Here is a 21,639-nt window from a genome sequence, read left to right on the forward strand (position 1 = left end):
CCGCTTCCGTATTCCAGAAGCCCCTCTAGGAGGCGGCGGCGGCGGCCGCGCATCCGCTGCTGCCCACGTCACGTGCCGCGGGAGCGATGGCCGCCCGCTGCCGCCCGGTGGGCCACGTGACACACCCCCCCTCCCATCCCCGCGCGGGCGCTCTTGCTGCGCCGGCCGCGAGACTCTATGGTCGGGGGCACATAGGAGGGAGGCGGGCGGCGCGCCGGGCCGCCAGTTCTCGCGAGAGGCGCCATGGAGGGCGGGGAGGAGGGAGGGGCGGGGCCGGGCGCGGCGCCGCTGCCGCCGCCGGCGGGCGGGGCCGCGGAGGGAGGGGGAGGAAGTGTCATGGCGGCGGCGGCGGCGGCGGGCTCAGGCGCGGGCTCCTCGGCGCGGGGCGGCGGCGGCTCCTCGACGGCGTCGCGCTGGTTCTTCAGCCGCGAGCAGCTGGAGAACACGCCCTCGCGGCGCTGCGGCGTGGAGGCCGACAAGGAGCTCTCGTACCGGCAGCAGGCGGCCAACCTCATTCAAGATATGGGCCAGCGCCTCAACGTGTATCCGAGCGGGGCCTGGGGGGGGTGGAGGGGCCGGGCGGGAGGGGGCGGCGGGCCGGGCTGAGGGAGAGGCGAGGGGCCGGGGCGGGCGGCGGGCCGGCTGTGGCGGGGGGGGCGGGAGCGCCTTCACACACACCACACACCCCCCCCCGCTCCCGCCTCAGCCCTGTGAGGGAACCCTCCCCGGGACTCTTCCCGCTCCCTCGGCAGCCGGCGAACGGCGCTCTCGTGGGATGGAGCTGTGTCCCTGAGGCACAGAATGGGAGGAGGAGCCTGGCGGAGCCCCCGCTCGGCGTCCGTCCTTTGTCGGCGTGTGAGGGAGGCACGGGTGGCGGGCGGTCGGGCTGCGCGGCCAGGCGCCTCGCGTCCGCGACCCGGCCCCTCGGTAGCCGCGGGTTCAGACGCTCCTAAAGTCGGTCCCTGCTGCTTGCAGGCTGGTTTTCCGTCAGACGGGCGTCTCCTCGTTAGCCGTTTTTTAATCTGATTAAAAAAAAAAAAAAAAAAAAAAAGGGGGGCGAGAAATGGGAGTAAGACGAAAGCCTCAAATCCTCTCCTGAAATAGTTGAATCGGAACAAAACAAAAGCACTTGAGACGGTGTTTCGGTGTATGTCGCCCATTAAGGAGTTTTCGTTCTGCGGGTGGGATGTGGCCGGTCCGGTGTAGGAATCTCCACATTGTCTGCGAAACAGATGGGAAAGATGCGTGTCAATGTCGGTTAGGTATGCGTTAATAGCAGTTAAGTTCTGAAGTGTCACGTCCTTCATTCATTTTCGGCCGAAGACAGTGCGTTGAAAGCAATGATTGATGTAGAAAGCGCGTTGCTTCAGTTCTTGTAAACAATTTTCTTAATATGTAGTGTTTCCTTAATTTAGTCTTCCAGATCTCAGCTTACGATAAACACTGCAATTGTTTACATGCACAGGTTTTATATGCATCATTCCTTCACAAAATTTAATCGAAATGTAAGTATGATTTTATATGCGGTAATAATATGCCCATAATTTTGGCAGTCTGACTGACAAGTGTTACATTGCTCTGCTGGATTGTAAAGTTTGGTGCGTTTATAGGAATTCTAGCTTCTTATCAGTGGTTTAGAAGCAATAATGATGCTTCTTTTCAACTTTGAATTATTTTAACTAGTGGCAATTAGATGTTTATCTTCTGCCATCGAAATAAAAAAAAAATAGGCACCATCAGCAGACACGTTTCAGATGTGTGAAGAATGCATTTAGATGTTTTGAATCTGGCTAGTGCTTATGTGCTTTAGTTTGAAAGGCTGATGTGTAGGAACACACATTTTTCTTAATGAATTCAGTGGTAGTGCTAGCATGGTGTGTCTGACAATTATAATATGGTTATGTGTGCATCCATATGGATTATGTATCTGTTCTCGAAAAGCAGTGTAAATTCATTTAACTAGTCTAGTCTTAAACAGTATGATGATAAGTGGTCTTAGATAAGAAAAATCTCTAAATCTGATGAGAAAACGCCAGCTCTACTGTTTTTACTAATGAACTGAATATGCTGAATCTGAATACAGAATGTGTTATGAAGAACTGAATTCTTCAGTAAAAATACTACCTGTAATTGAGGGATTTTGTAACAGGTATGGAACCTGAGATACCAACTTGAAAATTTCAAGACTTTTTTTTTTTTATGTCCAGTATTGGATGCAATAGTTAGAAAAATAATCATGTAATATTCTAGGTAGTCTTGGTTTTTAAAGGGGGGGGGAAGTACTTTTCATCAGTATTTTTTACTAACTTTGCAAGAACAGTTAATAACTATGGTGGCACATCACTAAGTGGCGAGGATGAGTTTTCTCAGATCTTGGCTTTTCATGATAAACAGAGTGAGACTGTGTGACAGATGTTATGGTCTAGACCAGAGCAGACCTTGGTCTGCCAAGGAGCAGAATCTTGCAAACCTTGCACTGTCTGAAATTTGGGCAGGTACATGGTGGGTTACAGTGTTAGCCAACTCTTTCATCTGGCATGAATTTGTTTATCATTGTTGGCTGAGCAAATGGACAGCTTATTTGGTGTTTATTCAGCAGGAAATATTAGTTTGTAGGTACACTTCCGAAGTGTATTTAAGTATTTTTGTGCAAAATCTGAGGTAAATTCAAACTTCCAGCAAGCTTGTTACCAAAACTGCGGTGTTACAGGTCTTTATGTAATAAAAGCCAAGTGTTTCAATACGACCTGTGCTAAGTGTGCATAAGCCTGGAAGAAATATATACTGTAGGTTTTGTTTATGTAGTGATGGAGAGCTGTGTATTGAATGGATGGATATACATATACATCAAAATGTACTTCCCTAAAACAGTTTTCTAGTTCTAGAGCAAGAATAGCACACATGAGAATCAAGTTCCAGCAGGCTTTGTGGTGGAATATGCCCTGTGAAAGTGTTCCTGTAATATATAGAGTGAAGGCAGTGAAACAGTTGCTCCGTCTTTCTCCCCTCTGCGTACCTGCCCATGTAGCAGTAACCTGTAGCCAGTGGAAGAGGAGCTGGTGAGGCATCCCAAGTTTTCCTTGACTGTGGGTGGCTTGCGGACTGGATAAACTAGGCAGAGCTGCTTGGAATGGAGAGGTCGCTCTGTAGAGCTGCTGTAGCTGGGGTTTGTGTTATCATCTGCTAGATTACTGTTTGTACTGTCATCTGGTAATCTAGGATAGATTGAGGTAGCAAGAAGCTTTAGCTGCTGTGTTTGGTTTTTCACCAGACAGTGGAAAATGCCGGTCGCTTGGAACTGGAAGCACAGTAGTATTTGGATATAGTGCCCTTGTTGTGAAAGCTATGCCTTAAGTTATATTTATGAATCTTAAAATTTGCAAGTAAGCTGCTGAACGCCATGGAAACTGCAACTATTACAGGAGGGGGAAAGTGTATTCTCAGGTAACACCATACAAATAGAAGTTAAAGGCAAGTGCACTGCAAGTGAGCAGTCAGTAATATTGATTCCTGCTGAATTACTTTCTGTAGTTCTTAATGAGCGTAAGGCCAGACAGCAGCTTTGTGTGTGTACTGATAGGCAAATGCATTTTCTTACTTATTTTCCTATTGGGTAAAAGGGGTGATCTCAAAGTGAATGTGAGTCACTTTCAAAATACTCCCAAACCATCTGGTGGGTTCTCTGTAGAGAAAGCAAAAGCCAAGGACCGTAATAAATACTTAATATCAAATCTCCAGAGTACTTGGCAAGCTAAGAAATGTAACAATATTCATCCACTTCAAAAAGAAACTAACCCTTAGAAATTAAATAGTAAAGTCCTGGCAGCCTTGAAGCGAAGACCTAGCTAAAATTTTCCACAGTGTATGGTATATGTTTCTTTGTTGTGTGCACGTAGTGATGTTTATCCATGGCAAGAAGGAATCTGAAGGCTGGGGCTAGAAAATTAGATGGCCATTAGTCAGAATGCCTTACGATCTCCAGCTGAAAAAATGTAGCCTTTGTTTTCTTGCATTATTGGTAGGTTAATTTTTTTAGCCAAGTAATAAACACTTGCATATTTATTGTCACGTATAATTGCTGGGTTATACAAATACATGTGTATGTCTTGCATATAAGTCACATGTACTTAATTGTTAATAAACAGGTCTTCAAGTGGAAGCTCATTTAATGAATAGTTGTTGTCTTAATTCTTTTTTTTTTTTCTTCATTGTAAGTTACTGCTAAACAGTTTTACAGGCTTTCAAGATTTTGAGTCAACTGCGAATAGGGAACAGAATTCCCAACAGTGTCTTCAATCTGTAGAGCCACAGGGGTGGCACATACCAGTTAATATAGTCTTGGTTAATTTGGAATGTATTGCATTTATTGCTCTAATGACCAAATATCCCTTTTTTTTTGTGAATTTACTGTGGGCTAGCAAGTCACTTTTTAATTGCTATGAATTATCCACGAAGTACATACTTTTAGTTGCAATGAAGAATGTGTTGGGGGTTTGATGTTGCAATCAAAGCAGGTGAAGACTTTGCAAGGTTGCTATGCCCCAGTAATAGGGTGGAAACTTGCTTTACCAGTTCTGGTAAGCTGAATTGGATGCCCTGGCTACTAATTTTCCCTAGCCATGCAAATGACATTTCAGGAACTACTATGAATCCCCTCAGCAGTAGTACAAATTATTCTTTTTATGTTACTGTTGACCAGGGCATAGTAACTTTGGTCTGCTGAGTATAAAGTTAGTCAGTGCTAATATTGGGGTGGGGAGGGAGCTTGCTGGCTTTTTATAGGAAATGCTAGCCTGACTGTTATACTTTAAAATATCTTGAAAATTAAAATTCTTCTGGAAATACTGTTTCTGTAGTACTTAGTGTGTTTGATATTGTTATATAGCAAATACCTCTTTTAGAGGCTTATTCTTCAGTACACAGTGATTTGAAGAACAGAGAAGGGGGAAAAATCCTTGGTATGCTGGAAATGAGAGGTAAGGCATCCAAACGGTAGCTGTATTTTAAAATGTAATCCTTAGAAATGCCATGTGTAATACCAAACAACCAGTTGAAAATATACTTGATGATGTCAAGGTCTTTTTGTGTGACATGCAGTGGAAGTTAGTAATGTGCCTAAAGAAGGCTGCAAGAGGAATTTTTTCTCTGAAGCGCAAGGTAGGTGAGTTGTGTGGAGGGGTTTTTTTGTTTCCCATCCCTCTGTATTCCCTTCCTGTCTCTTGTGCCCTGTCCAAATTGCAGTATTGAACAGTTGACTCTGCAGTTGTGCAAAGTTCTTAAAACTTTCATAATACGCACCAAGCTTTAGCAAGGCTGTTTTGGACCACTTCAGTTCTGTTTTTAATCTTGCAATTTAACATATTTGCTGATTTTTTTATGCAATGTGAGCTCCTGGGTATAATAAAAAAAACCTTGCAACTCTTTGTGTTTGCACTTGAAAAACCTCTGTCATAGACTGGGACCACTTAATGTCTTAAGCTAATTTGTATCAGGTCTAAAAACGTACTAGTATTGGCATTAAAAGGGAGAGGGAGTTCTCAGGAAACAACATGCATGCTGCAGATGTGTTCTGAGACTATTCCAAATGCCTTCATTGTAGCAACACTGTTTTTACAATGTCTTGTACTTTTTAGTGAAAAAGGACTTGTACCACATTTACCAATAAAACTTGCTGTATAACGCTCTTGGACTGTCATAATAAGGCTCTTATGTTTTGGTTTTTCTATTTCAGTGGGACTTGGTTTCTGAGATTCTCAGCTAGTACAAAAATGGGATTTAATTTCATAAATCACGTGTGTTCTTCTGAAGATATTTTTTGAAGTCTTAAAGAATATTTTGGGTGCATGGTAGATAACTTTAAATTATTTTGGTTTATGTCAAATGAAGGTGTTTATATATAGGAACCTTACAGCTTTGTCAAGTCTGTCTTTAATTTTGCTTTTTTGTTCTACTTTGCTTTTTCTGTCATTTTTGAGAATTGGGAATGAATGAAAGTGTTTGAGTAACTTTGCCAGTTACACACTTAGCAGGGTGTGTCATCTTCACTGAAGACTGTATGTGTGCCAAGTCTGAAATTTTATTAGGATGTCTATTTTCCTGAATAAATACCAAGGGAGACAAAAGTACTGACCTACTCTAAACTGGGAATGAGAACCAAGACCTGAAATTCTTTGGCTGGAAGCCAACACTTCTTTTTTAAGGACATAGATAATTGGGGTGTACGTAGATTTCTGATGCACCAGAGTTAAATGCCAGTTAATCAGTTTGACTTAAATCAGCCTCCAGAACTGTGGTTTATGTAAGGTCTTGGAGGTCAGGAATTGTATGGAGAGTTCTCAGCTAGAACTGATCTGTTTTGGTAAGTTAGAACATATCCTGAAGTCAGCCTGATGAAGAAGGTGCTTTTTTGGAATGAAATAAAACTTCAGTGCAGTCAAACATCGAATAATAGTGAATGAGAGTGTTCTGATTATTTAATTGTGCAGTTATTGGTGACTTGGTTCAAAGAATGGCTCTGTGAAATGTAAATATTTTCACTCATGGTAATTGTTGGAAGTTGATTTTTTCAGAACGGTAAACTGTGAAAATTCCATGTATGTGTAACTATACCCACAATCTGTGTAGAAAGAGACCTTGTGTTAGGATATATTTGGATTGAACTTGTACACAAAGCTAGAAAAACTGTAAGGCCTGAATGCAGGTGCTTGGGGATAAGTGTGTGATGCTTGGTGGGGGTGGTAAGGCTAGAGAAGGGGGGAGGACAGCAGGGAGCAACACTTCATTGCTCACAGTGCAGTTGCTTTTGTTCTTCTTCAGCCCACCAGTAAGGCACTGCTACAGGTTACTGACCCAACAGCTGTTTGGTTTGTTTTAAATTAAAAAAATAAAAATTGTGTGATCCTGGGGAGATGGAAAGGATCTACTTACTTTCTATTAAAGCTTCTTCCCATTATCCATTCTATTTCTGATTCCATACACTTCATGACTTAACTTTCCTTCCTCAGTGACTTCACTATGTTGGGTCTTAGTTTTCAGTCCATCGTGGTCTACCTCACTGTATCCTTTTTCCTGAGTAAAAAAAAAAATAAAATTGAACCAGTTCTAGTCTCTCTGGTGTGCTCATTAATACCTCCTCGTTTCTGTCCAATGTCGTCTTGTCAAACTTCTTTCTTCATAACTCTGTGGATTTTTCAACTTTCCTGATTTCCTTTCTTCTCTATCGTTCATGTTTCTCTGGCTTCCCGGCCCTGTCTGCTAATCTGGTTTTTCCCCAAAGCTCAGGATTATGTCTGAGAATGTAATCCTTCCTCTTAGGCTGGCCCTGGTGTAGAAGGTGCTAGCCTTAGACACCTTTCTCAGTTACACCTACCCTAAATCCTTGAAGCACACTTGGGAGACATTACTGCAGGGCTTACATGGGTGAAACAGCTGTAGACGAGAGAGGTTTGCCTGGGTTCGTGCATTACTGGACAGGAGCACAGTTTGTCTGCTCTATAAAATATCTTTATATGGCATGCGTGTGTTGGGTTATACACGTGCATGCTACTGTATATCTGGCACTTCAAAGCTGTGGATACTCTAGCTTTTTGAACTCCAGAAAGTCTTTCCTTCACATTTTAGTGTTTAAAAGTTTCTCTCCCAGCTTAAGTGAGACACATTTCAAGTAGCATGTCCTTAACAAAGGGAATTTCTTCCAGAATTTCAAATCATTCAAGTGATGTGGGTAGGAACTTCTCAAAAATCATCAGAAGTCTTAAATGACAGTGTTAATACGGCCTTGTTCAGCAACACCCGACTTCAGGTTTTTATTTCATTAATTTGTAAGGCTTGAGCTACAAACTTCTTAAAAAGAAAGTAGTTTCTTTTTTCTCCGTTGTGGAAGAGTTTTCTCTCTGTGACTTGTTTTGGGTGGTTTGGGTTTTTTTAGAATGTTAGATTTCTTCATGGCGTGCTTCTGTGCATCAAAGGGTATCACCTTCCCAGGGTCTCAGTTTTCCTCAAGTCTGCCAACTTACAAGATTTACTTCAGATCCAAGGGGATGTTTCGAAGTGATTTAAGGAGGCAAAAAGTACTCCCTCGATACACTTGAAAGCTCCTGAAATGTAATGGGTAATCACTTAAATGTTCAATTCTAATTAGTTCATTGCAGTTTTCCATATATTGTGAATTTTTACACCAAATGTTTCATTCTGGCATAACAAAGGTCTGTTTGCTGACCAAAAAAAAAAAAAAGGCAAACCTCACTTTAGGGGGGAAGTATAGCTGCTATTCAGTTCATTCAGTCTCATTCTACTTGCACATTGAATGAGAAATCCAATACCTGTGCTGCTTGCACAATGCGTTAATTAAATACTCAACAAACAACTCTTTCAATCTCTGAATAAATGCTTTATACTGGCTTAATTTTAACCAATTTAATCTGCTCATGTCTACATGAAGATTTCTACTGTCATTTTAATTCCTGTCTAACATGATCATCTTTTGCATACAAAGAGGACCCTGGTTCTTTTAAGTCTTTTATGGTTAGCCATGCTCTGTATATAGATACATCAGTCATTCTAGCTAATAACTAGGCATCAAACCCCTGCGTCATTGCTAACTCCTAGGTGATACTGAATGAACTGTGAATGGGTGCTTTGCTGCCAGCTTATGACACCTAGAGTTTTATGAAAATTTTCAACTCTAAACATCTTGTAATCTTTACTCAGACTTGATGTAACTGCTTTTTTGTGAATCCTTGTGCTTTGTTCACCAAATACTGCTGGGTGTATAGTAAAGTTTCTAAGAGTAAGCTTTTACTTATGCAACCTATTTTTATATAACAAGCTGTTTTCCATAAAGTTCTCTGCAAAGTTTCTTGCTCTTCAGGAGTATGAAATGCTAGCAGAAGTTGTGATCAGCTGTTTTGACTTTTACTGAAAAGATGGTGTAATGGCTCACTACTGTGCAAGAAATTGGATGAACTTTCTCATGAAGTATATTCAACTTGAAGCAGCCTGTTCTAGTGCGACTAAATCTTCTGGGCCATATCTATTCTTTTTATGTTGAACTAGAATTAGTTTGACCTTAGACATCTTAGTCACAAATGTAATTTAGCATTTATGCTACTCTTTCCCTGTGCTGCTGAGAGGATTACATCAGTTATAGAATAAAACATAAGCAGTTATTTTTGTTGCCTTGCATGAGTTCAGAACTGTTAAAAAAAAAAACCCACAAACAAATCCAACTTCTTAAACCTTTTCTAATTACCACTTTAGACTCTCCATAAAAATTCAAGTCCTACTTGTAAAAAGTTAAAAAATACATATGTTTTTCTTCTTCAGATAATATCTCCTACGGCATTGTTTTTGGCTGCAAAAGTGGAAGAACAGCCACGGAAACTTGAACATGTTATTAAAGTAGCACATGCCTGTCTTCATCCTCAAGAGCCACAACTGGATACAAAGAGTGATGTAGGTGGAAGTCATGGTTTTAAAGATAATCAGATGACACTTCATCTAATGGTCTGTTACATTGTCTTGACTGGATTATTGCTGTCTGCAAACTAGAAAAAACTTTTGTTTTTATACCATTGAAGTCTTTTGTATTACTTAATGTAACTTATTAAAGACTGAAATATTTGCGTTATGAAACTTAGATTGCTTCGTCTTGAACTTGCATTATTTTTAAGACTTCTACATGTATAGTGGAAGACTAGGCTAGATGTTAAATAAGAGGTTTCATGTGTGATTCCATAAGTCACACAGTTTGCGCAGAGAGGAGTTCAGGACACTGTGTTCTTCTCTCAGCCAGAGGTTCACTGCACTGTTGTCTACATTCTGTTTTAAAGGATGCGATACAGTTGTCAGCTGCTGCCTTCTGCGATACATTGGTCTTCCTTTCATTTGCCAAAGTTTGTACAGCTTCCGCTTTATAGTTCACATTTTCTTTCCTGAGATGAGTCTTCCTGAAACCAAACATACGAGGAAGCGTGGTGGAAATGCACCAGAGCTGTTCTGCTTGAAGGTCAGGCTGAGCTAGTTATACCCTGCTGGACCTCAGCTGACGTATTTTGAGCACCTTTGTTATGCTCCCAGGTCTTGGAATGCCAGGTGGAGGTATATATATATATATATATATATGTATATATATATGTATATGGGCGTTTGAGCCCACAAGCTTAAGCTAGCTTAACACAGGCCAACTGAGTATTTCCAGCTGTATTTTAAAGTACTTGTAAAATGGATTATCTGCCTAGAGATAGTTGAGTTGATTTGTACTGGCAAGCCTCTGTAATTCTTACAGCACCCCCCACTTCTCCTAAAAATCTTTTGCTGGAATAGATTATATGAGATCCAAACTAAGTAAATCTTATTGTGAAAGATGGTTAGGCTGGTATGACTGCATTTGCAGTAATGCTTATACTGGTAGAGAAAAGTATTACGTAGTGAAGTGCTCTGAGTTGTCAGTCCTAACTGGCTTGGGTAGTGGTCTTAACTTGTGTTGCTAGTACCAGTATTCAAATAGGAAGTGTATGATAAAAAATTTTGAGACAATAGATAGCTACGTCTTGACCTGTTTGCTTATTTGTTTCAGGCATACCTTCAGCAAGCCCAAGAGCTGGTTATACTTGAAACAATAATGCTTCAAACTTTAGGTATGTCTTTCTAAATATTTCCTGTGCAGCCAACTTACCACGAAGAAGTAATGGAACGCAAGTAACTGGAATTTTGATGTGTTGTTGGTACACTAGTATTTTACTATTTTTGTGTACAGCTTCTGACCTATGAATTTAGTTTTGTATTAGCAGTTCTGTTGTGTTCACTTTGGAGGAAGAAAAGGCATATCTGTCCTTGTGAAATAGATGTTTCTGACGGTTTGATGGGGTAGAAATGTGTACCCTTCTAAACAGATTTTACTCCAAAGTAGTAACTACGTTGATATTTCTTCATATAAGGTAACGTGTTACACTAGGTTAGCTGTGTATGTGTTCTGAAGCAATTGGGAAGAGCTTTATACAAAGTGCTTTTCCCCATTTTGCCTTTCAATTAAAGAACATTATGTAATTGAGCAGGGTTATTACCTCTGAACATCACAAGCTGTAGTGTAACCATTCAATGGATTCGGGTAATTCCAAAATTTGAAATGGATGTTCTGATAAGAAACTCTTCTGACTTTAAAGTAACATAAACAATTACAGCTGGCAGGCCTGAGAACACTGACTTACTGAGATTCTTCAATATCAATTTAAGTATATATTTTTTTTTAAAAAGCTAACAAACATGACCTAATTCTTAAATAGTGTCATAAACAAAGAAAGGTTTCTTAAGTCACTGACCTACAAATGACTTAATTTGTAATTTCATAGATGCAACATGTTTAAGTCCCAGAAATCAATGAATAAATACACATGTATTTCAGCGTGTCTGTAATACAGCTTTTACTGACTTATTAATGTGCTAGAAACTGTTCAGATATGTTCAACTTTAAAAACACAGTAACTTCCCAGGTTTTATATAAATATATATATATTATATTTGAGATTACTGAAGGAGTGTTTTACTAATTGATCTTGAAGTAGCTATATTATCTACTATTCAAAAGTATGAAAAGGTGCAGAATAAAAGGCAGTTAAATAGTGTTACTTGATCTGCAGTGCAAAGGTTTAGCAAGCATTTGAGGTCTGTGGGGAAACAAAAGGGCTTTGGTGTTTTTATTTTACAGATGCAAATGTGTAATTCTAAAATGTATTCGTAACTCCTCAGGTTTTGAGATTACCATTGAACATCCACACACAGATGTTGTGAAATGTACGCAATTAGTGAGAGGTCAGTGACTTTTAACTGCTTCTGTAAGTCCTTTTTTACCTTTCTAGTAAAATTTGAAGGTGATGTTATTTGCCTAATATCAGCTTCTTCACCAACTATGTTATCCAAAGAGTTTGTTTAAAGCTAATTACTAAAAGCTTGATCTTAACCTTGAGAGTTTGATAAAGAGTCCAGTTCTCTGTCCTTCATTTTGTTTGCTTTCTTATTAGCATTGATTTTAATAATGTCTGTTCCATGTTTTCTCAAATGACAGAAGCAGTTAGTAGTTGAAAACTGAATAGCCAGCTACATATCATTCTGGGTTGATTATTTTCACTCTGAAGTAGTTTTACCAAGTGAAGTTTAGTCTGCATGTTGCTTGATGGCTAATGCTAGCCTTCTGTCGTAGCAAATCTTTTTAGGTAATGAACTGAGGGATAAAGAGAGTGCATAGCAGGTCTGCTATCACGTGCAAATACTTCAAGATGTGACTAATTGTTTTTCTGGAGCAGGGTGTACTTGTTTTGGATGGTAGCACAAAACCCCAAACCTTTTGTTAAACAATCATATCCTCTAACTTGTATGCAGCTCATTAATGTGACTCTGGCTAGAAACCTGTTTTGTTCTTTACTATTTTTGCTGAATTTTGGCACACCTTCTTTAATTCTTAAATCGGTTTCCTTTGGAGCTTTAAAAAAAGAAAAAAATCCTCTTATAAGATGGAGGATGAAAAAATTAGTGATCGGTTGTAAAAGCACCTGAAACAAGTTTTTCACTTTAGTTATGTTCCTTAATTAAAAAGTGTTTGGAAATTATTAGACCATGGTTTTTAGTCTTTAGCTGGTTTTGCAGTGAAAAACGCAAAGTTAAGTGCTTCAAAGTTTTTTTTGTTTTTTTCTCACTTAACAACTTAATCATGTTAACTAGATCTGTTTTGCAGTAACTAGAATTAAAGTTGTTCTTTGCAGAAAAAGTATCGCTCTCATTTTAAAGTAGCTTACTGGTGTAGTGTCTTCAGAGTTTGATTCTGAGTAGGACTGGTGCTGTAAGTTATTTGCATATAAAGTAGCTTTATTGCTATTCTTGCTGTAAGATAATGATTCTTTGCTTTCTGTCCAGATTTGGTTGTGACTCAATGCATAAGTCTAATTGCACCTAAAGTCTCAATAGTCAGCATCAGCAGGTCTGTAGGGTTTTGCTTTGGATTTTCTTAGCTGTTGGTCAATATAACTGTGAGCACATATTTCCCTGTTTTGTGTGAGCCCCTGCACTTTTGCTCAGTATTTGGGGCTGTGGGGAGGGGTGGCAGGCAGTATTGTAAGCTGCATCAGGATTTCCACATTAGCAAGTGTTTCTGACTTGAGCCTACAAGAAGAAAAGCATACTGCTACACAAACTTAATTTCCTTTAGTCAAGGGTAGATACCACTCCAAGACAGTTCAGCTTTTTCCTTTGTGTTTTGTATGCTACTTTTGTGTATTGACAAAATTCATACATGGAAGGTACATGCTAATTTTTAAATTTGACATTTTAAAGCTAGTATTTAATGTCAGCCCAATTATAACAAAACACTTAAAATTCTAAAATTATACCAAGTCTTGAAATCTGAAGACTCCACTGAGGGCTGAAAATCCATGTACTTCAAGGACTGGTGCAAAGTGAATGCAATACATCTGATGCTTGAAAACCTACTGACTGGAGTAGGTGTGCTTCTCAGTATGGATGTATGCAAATGAAATTCTTGTCAGCATGTGCCCCTCCTAGGGGTGGTACAGGCTGTGAACACAAGACTTAGTTACCTCATATTAAAAAAAAAAAAAAAAAAAAAAAAACAACAACAACAACAACAAAACCCCAACAAATTAATCCATATATTAAAAACATTGAGCGTGAAATCTGTACTCATGCATGCAAGTCAAGCAAGTAAAGAAGAGTTGCTGTGGAACATTAGTCTTATGTATTGAGTGAATAAAGAGATGGGCTTGTGGGCACAGTGATATATCTTCAAAGATGCAGGGGCATGATTTTAGTTCTCTATCTCTTAACATTTATTTATTGGACAGGGTGTTGTTTTAATGTGAATAGGTGCAACACTTAGATACCAAGTCCTGAAGCTTTCAAATACATCCAAGACTTGTCAGTGTTAAATCTTCAGTGCTAGAGGTATTGACTGAGAATTTAAAGAAATGCAAGGTTGCTTCATCTGGTTCTGGTAACATGTCTGCTTGGACAAAAAGCACTATTTCAGAAGACAGAGTTACCTTTATTTATTAAAGGTGATTAAGTTATCCAAGACTTATGATTAAAACCTCCAACTGTATGTTTGGGGTGAGAAGGAAGGGAGGAATATAATGTGGCTGAGTAAGTATCAAAAGAGAGGCAACAAAGTTAGCTGAGGTATGCAAGTGTACTTAAGGTTTTGGCTTAGCATGTGTGCACTGAATTGCCATGTGGTAAGAAGATGTCCTTTTGCTGGCTAAACTTAAGTGGCTAAGAGGATGGCTGATTCTCTGTATCACTTTGTTGTCTTGCATCCAGGGTAATGTGCTTTATGCTGTCACTGTTACCTGTATTAATCTGTAAGCTGCCCTCTTTAAAAACAAAATAGAAAAAAAAAACAAAACAAAACAAAAACCACCAAACAGAAAAAAAAACCCAAACAAAAACCAGGTTCTACTGATGATGCTCAAAAGATTCAGCCAAGTCCATTGTCAGAAGACTGTCTAGTCTCATAGTGGCATACCAGAATCAATTGCTGGAAGCCGAAGATGAACTAGTAAGTGGGAATTGGTGAAAATAAACATAATTGCTTCAACATACAACTAAAGAAAAAGTTGAATTCTTCATCTCTAAGATTGAAAGCCTTTCTGAAGGTAGTATTAGACAACACACCTTATGGTAGATAAGGGGTGACTGGATGGATACATAATGACTCATGATGATCAGGCATAAGGTATCTAATTATTCCTTCTGGTTTTCAGATATTCAGGGGTTGATGAAATTGTTCCATCTTTACAGTTTGGTCAGTATAGTAGACAAGGAAAATGGTGTGGGCTCAGTCTTTTTTCTGCACCATTCTTCCTCAGTGTCAAGAGACTGAGAAGAGGAGACAGGACCATCATTCCTTAGGATCCCACAGGTCCTCTAAGGAATCTGAAGGCAGTGGATCTGTGAAGGCCTGTCAGCAAGCTTCAGTGCCCATTCCAAGGATGCTCAGATACTGAAGAGAGAAGAAAAGAAAAAAGAAAGAAAAATAATCAAAAAAACCAACACCAAAACACCAAAACCTGTTCTGGTGTCAAACTACCTTTCTGGCTTGAATGCTAGTTGAATGATCAGCAGTGAAACTGCCCTAGTGCCAAGACCGTGACATGGTCCTCTTAAGTTCTGATGCAAAATCAGTCTGTTCCCAGCCTGCTTCTGGTGGAACTTGGAAGGGGAGGAATCTGTATCCTCATCTCCATCTTGGGAAGTCTTCAGTCCTTCCTTTTTCTGTGTTGGTACACAACCTTCTTTTGGAACTGAAGATTGGATCCCAAGGATTTCTAGGATTGTTCTCGCTACTCTGCAGGTTACCAGGTATCTTGAACACCCATGTTCCTTAATAATCTTTTGTGGAAATTGCACTGTCAAATTCTTCAAACATACCATAGTATCTGTGTGCACAGGTGCCATTGTTTAAATCAGGCTGATAAAGTCAGCGGAAGAGGAGATGAAAATGAATCAGCTTTTTCAGAGGGTATTCTCATGGGAAAATTTAAATCTTAGTATACTATGTGGTTTGGAAAGATCTTAAAACACCAGCTGCACTCCAGCACGGCTACAGGCGGCCTTCACATTCTGAACTTTCACCTCAGGCTTTTACAGGCCTGTTCCAAAGGTTTAAATACTTTCAAGAAAGTAAAGCCACCAGGACTGCTCAGACCCGAATGCCTACACCATGGCCTCCTCCAGCCCTTTCCAGATACAACAGGCATCCACCAACATACCTCCATTCAGAGCCTGTGGCTTTTTCCTTTTGCCCAGGAGGACTTAAGCAAGCTTTCTCTCTTCCGAAGTTGACTGGCTTACCTGCAGTCTCCTCTTTCTGGGGAAAGTTCACGTATGTTGTCAGGGTCCTAGGCCTGGCCAGCTACCACCCTCCTAAGGGTGACTTGGCAGTCACGTTTTCATGATTATCTCAAGATCCAAGATAACCTAGTGCTGAAGAAAAGACTCACATATCTTGGAATTGCAACCGGATGAATTGTGTGGCTATGCCCAATAAAAAGCATTTTGGTTTCCAGTTGGGAATTTCTTGGAGATAGTAGCTTTTTGGAAGGTGTATCGGACAGCAAGTCCTGTTTCAAAAATCTTGATTACTACTTTAGTAATCCCCTGCCTTATGGTTGCTTCTGCAGCAGTGAGACAGGGTGGGTGTTTTAAATCACTCCTGAATGATAAAATATAAAATTGATAATTAATGGCTGGTGTCACAGTCATCAGTCCTGCAACTTGTGAGTTATAACAGAGAAGCTCTGCTGGCTTGTTTTAGCCTCTGCTTCAAGATTATTTTAATTTGGAGATGCACTTTCCACTATTACATAGGAAATAACACACCACAATGTAGGAACAAAAATTCATTAGCTTTAACTTTCGTGATGAATTCTGCTAAACCAAAGCTGTCCTAAATGTAAGAGAAGAGTTTGGGACGGTTGTTTTCAGTTGTGCCTTGTGTTACCACAGGCTTTAGTTGTGAGCTGAAATTTCTTGCTGGTTTTGGCAATGATGATTATTTAGCTGTAAATAAGTTGAAACAGTATCATGCTGCTTGTAGTATAGGTAAGGTATTTAGCACATTAATTTTTGATTGAGGCTAAAATGTGTGTTTCAAGATGTGATTCTTTTTTTCCAGGTATGTGTTTTGATTTACTCAACTTTCAAGCTGATGTTAAATAGAAGTTTTCTGGCATCTGCTTTTCTTCCTTGTTCAAAAGGGATATTTCAGTGAGAGTAGACATGCTTCTTGGTCCGGTCCCTTAATTCAAACATGTTGTAACTTTACAGAATATAGAAATCATTGAAGATCCTTTAAACATTGCTTTGATGAAAAACGAAGAGCAAGACATCAATTTCGGTCTTATTCAACCATTCTGTATTTTCATGTGTTTTGTTATGATAGTCTCGTTTCACTTTTTTTTTGGTAATATTGCCTGATGTTTTTTTGACGGGAGGGAGAGGAAAAGGTTGAACTCCCTGGTTATCTGGCATGCAGTTACCATTACAGTATAAGACTGCCACATTGTCAGTTCACCTTTTGATTATTATGGATTAGTAGGATTTGTGTGTAGGAACAGATCCTGTTACCTTGCTGCTTCCACATTCTTGGATTATGGCACTGCCCAGTTGTGTAGCATAAAGACAAATCTGATTTATAGTCCTTGGCAATCATTAGAAGTCAAGTTAAATCACATACTTAAAATGCTTTTTTAAATTACATTTTAAAAGCCACTGCAGTCTTTCTCAAACTTTGTGGAAAGATGATTATTAAAATAAAAGTTTTAACAATATTCCCTTTGACATAAAATTCACCAATACACTTTCTGCAGGTAGCACTGATTTCAAGTTATAGTGTCAAAGTAAGAATTCAATGAAGGCTGCATTCAATCTTCAGTTAAAACCATTGTGCCCAGCTTTTCCATTATATGCATGTTACAGTAAGTTCTCTTACTTGAGTGAGGAGCGTTGGGGTTTCCCTGGTAGGGGTCAGTGCTAGATGGGTGTAACAGCCTAAGTCATTAGCTTTTCATTTCTGGCACGTTGCAGTCTTCTGTGGGGTTTTTTTCCTGACTGTAACTAAAACGAAGTTGTTTATTTCCTATTGAAGCTTTGCCATAGGTTTAACAAATGTGGAACAAGTTGTTATGAGTACGGTGCGCTTTAATTAGAGGGAGCAGAAAACTCGTTTAATTTTTTTTACCATCTGGCTTGGGAGCTTGCTGTGTCGTAGGGCTTTGGGAGAGAGATGCGGCTGTTTTCGGGGAGGTGCTGGGGGGTGGGAGGTGCGTTCTCCAACTGTCCTGCCATGCTCCTCTCCCAGAGCAGAACTTGCACTGCTATGAATTGGCTTTTACCGACTGCCTTACTGCAGTCCACGGCTATGCTAGGGATCACCTGTAAAGGAGGGTGGGGAAGCAGGTATTCCTAGAGGAGAGCGCGCTCGTGTGTGAGGCGTTGGCGGGGTAGATAAGCAAAGGGAAACTTGTATGGGTTGTACAGGGGGAGGGTCAGTGAATGGAATGACTGGTCCATCTCCAGTTACTGAATGTAACGGCCTCTTCTGTATCTCGGAAAAGATTCTTTTAAAGGCTAGTTAGCTAAATTCAGGTCAGTTCTGTGGAAATAACAAGTGGTGCTTTTGGAAGGTAAAAGTGCTTTAATTTTGGAATGAACCTGACAAGCTAGTGCAGATCTTTAATCTCTCCGTTTTTCTTTTCTTACAGCAAGCAAGGATTTGGCACAGACATCCTATTTCATGGCTACCAACAGGTTGTTATCCTGAACCTCTTTGTTGCACTGTTGTAGCACACTATAGCTTCCTTTACTGCAGGGCCCCCTACATGTGTCTTACCCTTGTTGCAACAGGAGACTGGGCCATCTACAGTGGTGGTACCTTCCTGTCTGCAGTGCGGTGTATTGTACAAGGGCCTGATGGCACAAAGGGGTTAAATGCACAATGAGAAGTGTAGTGGTGCTTTCTGATGACATTTTCTCGATTGTGAGTGCATAAGTCTAAAATTGGTAGCCTGAATAGCAGCTAAAGATTACAAAGAGCTAAACTTAACCTAGAAATTCGAGCATCTTGGTAAGTACAAAACTATTTTTAGTTTACACTTGTAGTTAATGGCAGTTTTCTCTTAACTTTAAATATATTGATCCAATCTTAACTTATAAAATTGTAGTGGGCCTAAGATCTTTTCAACTAGCTGATTTTTCTTTTTGGATGGACTAGTAGTGGTCCGATGTTCTTCCGTTTAGAAGCGGCTCTTTAATCTTAATATATAGTTCTAAAACTTAAGTACTTACATAAATTTAAAGTTCTAGGATTCCAAATGGGAATTGTGTATACATAGTCTGTTGTAGAAAGGTGGAATTTGAGAGCAGACTTCAGTCTTGATTTCTTGATTACTTCAGCTTACTTCTTGCAAAACAACTTTGAGCTTTATTTAAGAGGATTACATTACATGTAGATAGTTTTTTAAGCAGTATCTGCTAGTTATTAGAACTCTTCCAAATAAATATTTCTTGGTGGTTCCTTGATGGGCAAGGTTCTATATTTGAAACAGCTGTTAAGAAAAGTTATGATAAAACAGTGAAACTGAACCAATGTCTTCGTGCTGCTGCCAGCTGGAAGCTGAAGGCAAGTTTGCAAATACCACAAATCCAGGCCCAGTGAAAGCTAAGCCCAAAAGTAATTCACTTGGCTTCTGTGGAACTATTGGGTACCTTCTTCTAATTGTCTCATTCAGAGACTGCATAATCAGCTGTATGGTTTTTTACTGTAGAATTTTAATTGACCATTTTATACGTCTTTCTTTTTAGTACTTAAGTACAGTAGAATAACTGGTAAATTTATTTGCTGTTTGTTGCACTTTTTATAGCAAAAGCAAATTAAACTTTTCCACCAGATAAACGCCCTGCCCTTTGTTTTCTTAAGGCAGGAAGATATCTTATGAACTTAAATCAGAAAAATGTTCCTTGACCTAATGTTTAACTGCTGTTGCTTGACTTGTTATCTTATTCTGTATGTTAATGGTTGATTTGTTTGGGTTTTCTGTTTTACATGTTTGCTTTCCTTTGGTTCCTCATTACGAAATTTGTGCAACAGTCTTCATCTTACTACATTCTGTCTTCAGTACAAGCCTACAGTGATAGCATGTGTGTGCATTCACTTGGCCTGCAAGTGGTCCAACTGGGAGATTCCAGTATCAACTGATGGAAAACACTGGTGGGAATATGTAGACCCTTCAGTTACTCTAGAATTGCTAGATGGTAAGTAATACTGCCTTTTCACATCTTGAAATTCAAGCGTTTATTAATGTAAAAATAGGAGCATAGTATATTAAGAGCGTGGCTTTAAGCCTAAAATAAGTCTCACTGACTTCACATACCAGATCCGCAGGTGAAAGGCATAGGAGAGGGGAGAACTTTGGAAGACAAACTTAGTTTTGAGACCCTTTTTATTTCATCCTGTGGGCTGGGGCATTCACTAAACTTTTGCAAGTGTAGGTTAGAATCTTGCTTTGAAGTGCTTTCCAGAACCAGGAAAGAGATGGAGACCTACCAGTGCAAATCTGTGCCGTCCTGATCATTTTACGTACATCACTGGTCCAAGCTTATGGCTTCACTGTCACTGAAACAAATGTTCTTAAGGCTATACATGAAATCGCTGTGTTTATGAAGGTAGTTCTATGTTAACAATTTGTTGTATGATAACTTCAAACTCCTGTGAAGCATTTTTTTTCTTGTTAAATGGCTTCTTTCCAGAAGAAAGCATATACCTAGAAGAACATATACCAAGAAGTTTACTATCTTTTGAAACAGTACTTAGTTCAGTGGGGTCTGAATTCAAGGCCTCCGTACGCTACTGTAGTGGAGGTGGTACCTTCTGGGGCTTTCAGATCTATGTATTGGACTTAGCTGTTAGTTCTAGAGTGAAATGTTTGTTTCAGAGTAGTGGTGGAGGCCTCCAGGCTTGGTATGGCCCAGTGTAGCTCCCCACGGCCTGCTTTCTTTCTCTGCTGAGCTCTTCTTTCTTAATGGCAATATTACTGGTTTTGACGGTGAAAACTTGAGTAGATGTCATGTGAAGCAGAGAACCAGAGTAAGCTTGAAATTGCAAGTTCAAATGTCTCTTAGTAGGCTTCTTTAAGTTGTATCTGTAGTTTCAAATACCACCCTGCCTTCCTTCTCATCTGGCTGTTAGTTTTGTGTGTTTAGTAAGTATGCATCATTTTGATTTTTAAAAATCCCATGAGGTGTGTGCTGTGAGCTCATGGTGAGCACCGCTTAATTCTTCAAGCATTTATGGAGTTCTGGTGTGTGTAATAGACTCGGGCAGACAAAAGGGCTTGAGGCAGTTTCGCTCTTGGGAGCAGCTTAGTTTATAACTTGCTTGTGGAGTTCTGGAGAAGCCAGTTCTTCCAGACCTGCAAGAGATCTACTTTTGCATTCAAATTCTGACTGTACCCAATTATTTTTAGCTTGTGAGTAAAATTAAATTTCAGTGGAAAGTATTTTTATATGCAGCTGACAAGCATGGAGACCTGTGTTCCCTTGTGGACGTACTAAATGCAAGGGTCTTTGGTTTTTTTAACACAGCCAGCTACTTTGCCTTGAACACAAATTAATCAAAAGCTGTTGTCTAAAACAGGGTGCTTCAAAGGGTCTGATGGCTTATATTTTCTTCAGAGCTGTTATTGGTTGTTCCTGAAGTTTGGTGGAATGACTGAGGCAGTGACTTAGAAATTTATACTTTAAAGAAAACTTAACTTCATACAGGAAATGCCCAAGCTGAATGGCAAGTATGTTATTTTAGGAGCTATTGTTTGTACAGATCCCTCTTGAAATTTTTGGTCTAACGAATCAAGATTCTGCAAGAGTAAAACCAAAATCTTAAATTCAAACCTGTGTTTCAGAATGTGTGTAGTGGTCAGAAGTCTGTCATAGTGAAATACTGTAGCCTTTTTTGTTCAACACTTGTCTAACGATGTTTTTATTAAATATCAATTGGAATCACGTGCAGCCTGTGGCAACTACTGCAAAAGCTGTATGCTGTTAGTCTAGAAAAATGCTTAAAGTTTAACCTGCTTA

General features: G+C 39.7%; 1 protein-coding gene across 6 annotated transcripts in view; it reads left to right on the forward strand.

Moving 5' to 3' along the window:
• Positions 1-330: 330 nt before the first annotated feature.
• The window catches only part of CCNT2 (cyclin T2), a 28,715-nt gene continuing 7,406 nt past the window's right edge, over positions 331-21,639 (forward strand). For 2 of the 6 annotated variants that reach the window (XM_030017134.2, XM_030017136.2), the window contains exons 1-7: positions 331-542; positions 1,424-1,505; positions 9,325-9,453; positions 10,577-10,637; positions 11,746-11,808; positions 18,270-18,315; positions 19,655-19,818. In XM_030017134.2, coding sequence (XP_029872994.1) covers positions 337-542; positions 1,424-1,505; positions 9,325-9,453; positions 10,577-10,637; positions 11,746-11,808; positions 18,270-18,315; positions 19,655-19,818 — 751 coding nt within the window. In that variant the 5' untranslated portion in view covers positions 331-336. Of the gene's footprint in view, positions 543-1,423; positions 1,506-9,324; positions 9,454-10,576; positions 10,638-11,745; positions 11,809-13,465; positions 15,367-17,375; positions 17,484-18,269; positions 18,316-19,654; positions 19,819-21,639 lie in introns of those variants that run through there. The other 4 variants (XM_030017133.2, XM_041124176.1, XM_041124175.1 and 1 more) reach the window with 4 other exon arrangements.

Source organism: Aquila chrysaetos, chromosome 6 (genome assembly GCF_900496995.4).
Source record: "Aquila chrysaetos chrysaetos chromosome 6, bAquChr1.4, whole genome shotgun sequence".
In the NCBI taxonomy this organism is placed as follows: Eukaryota; Metazoa; Chordata; class Aves; order Accipitriformes; family Accipitridae; genus Aquila; species Aquila chrysaetos.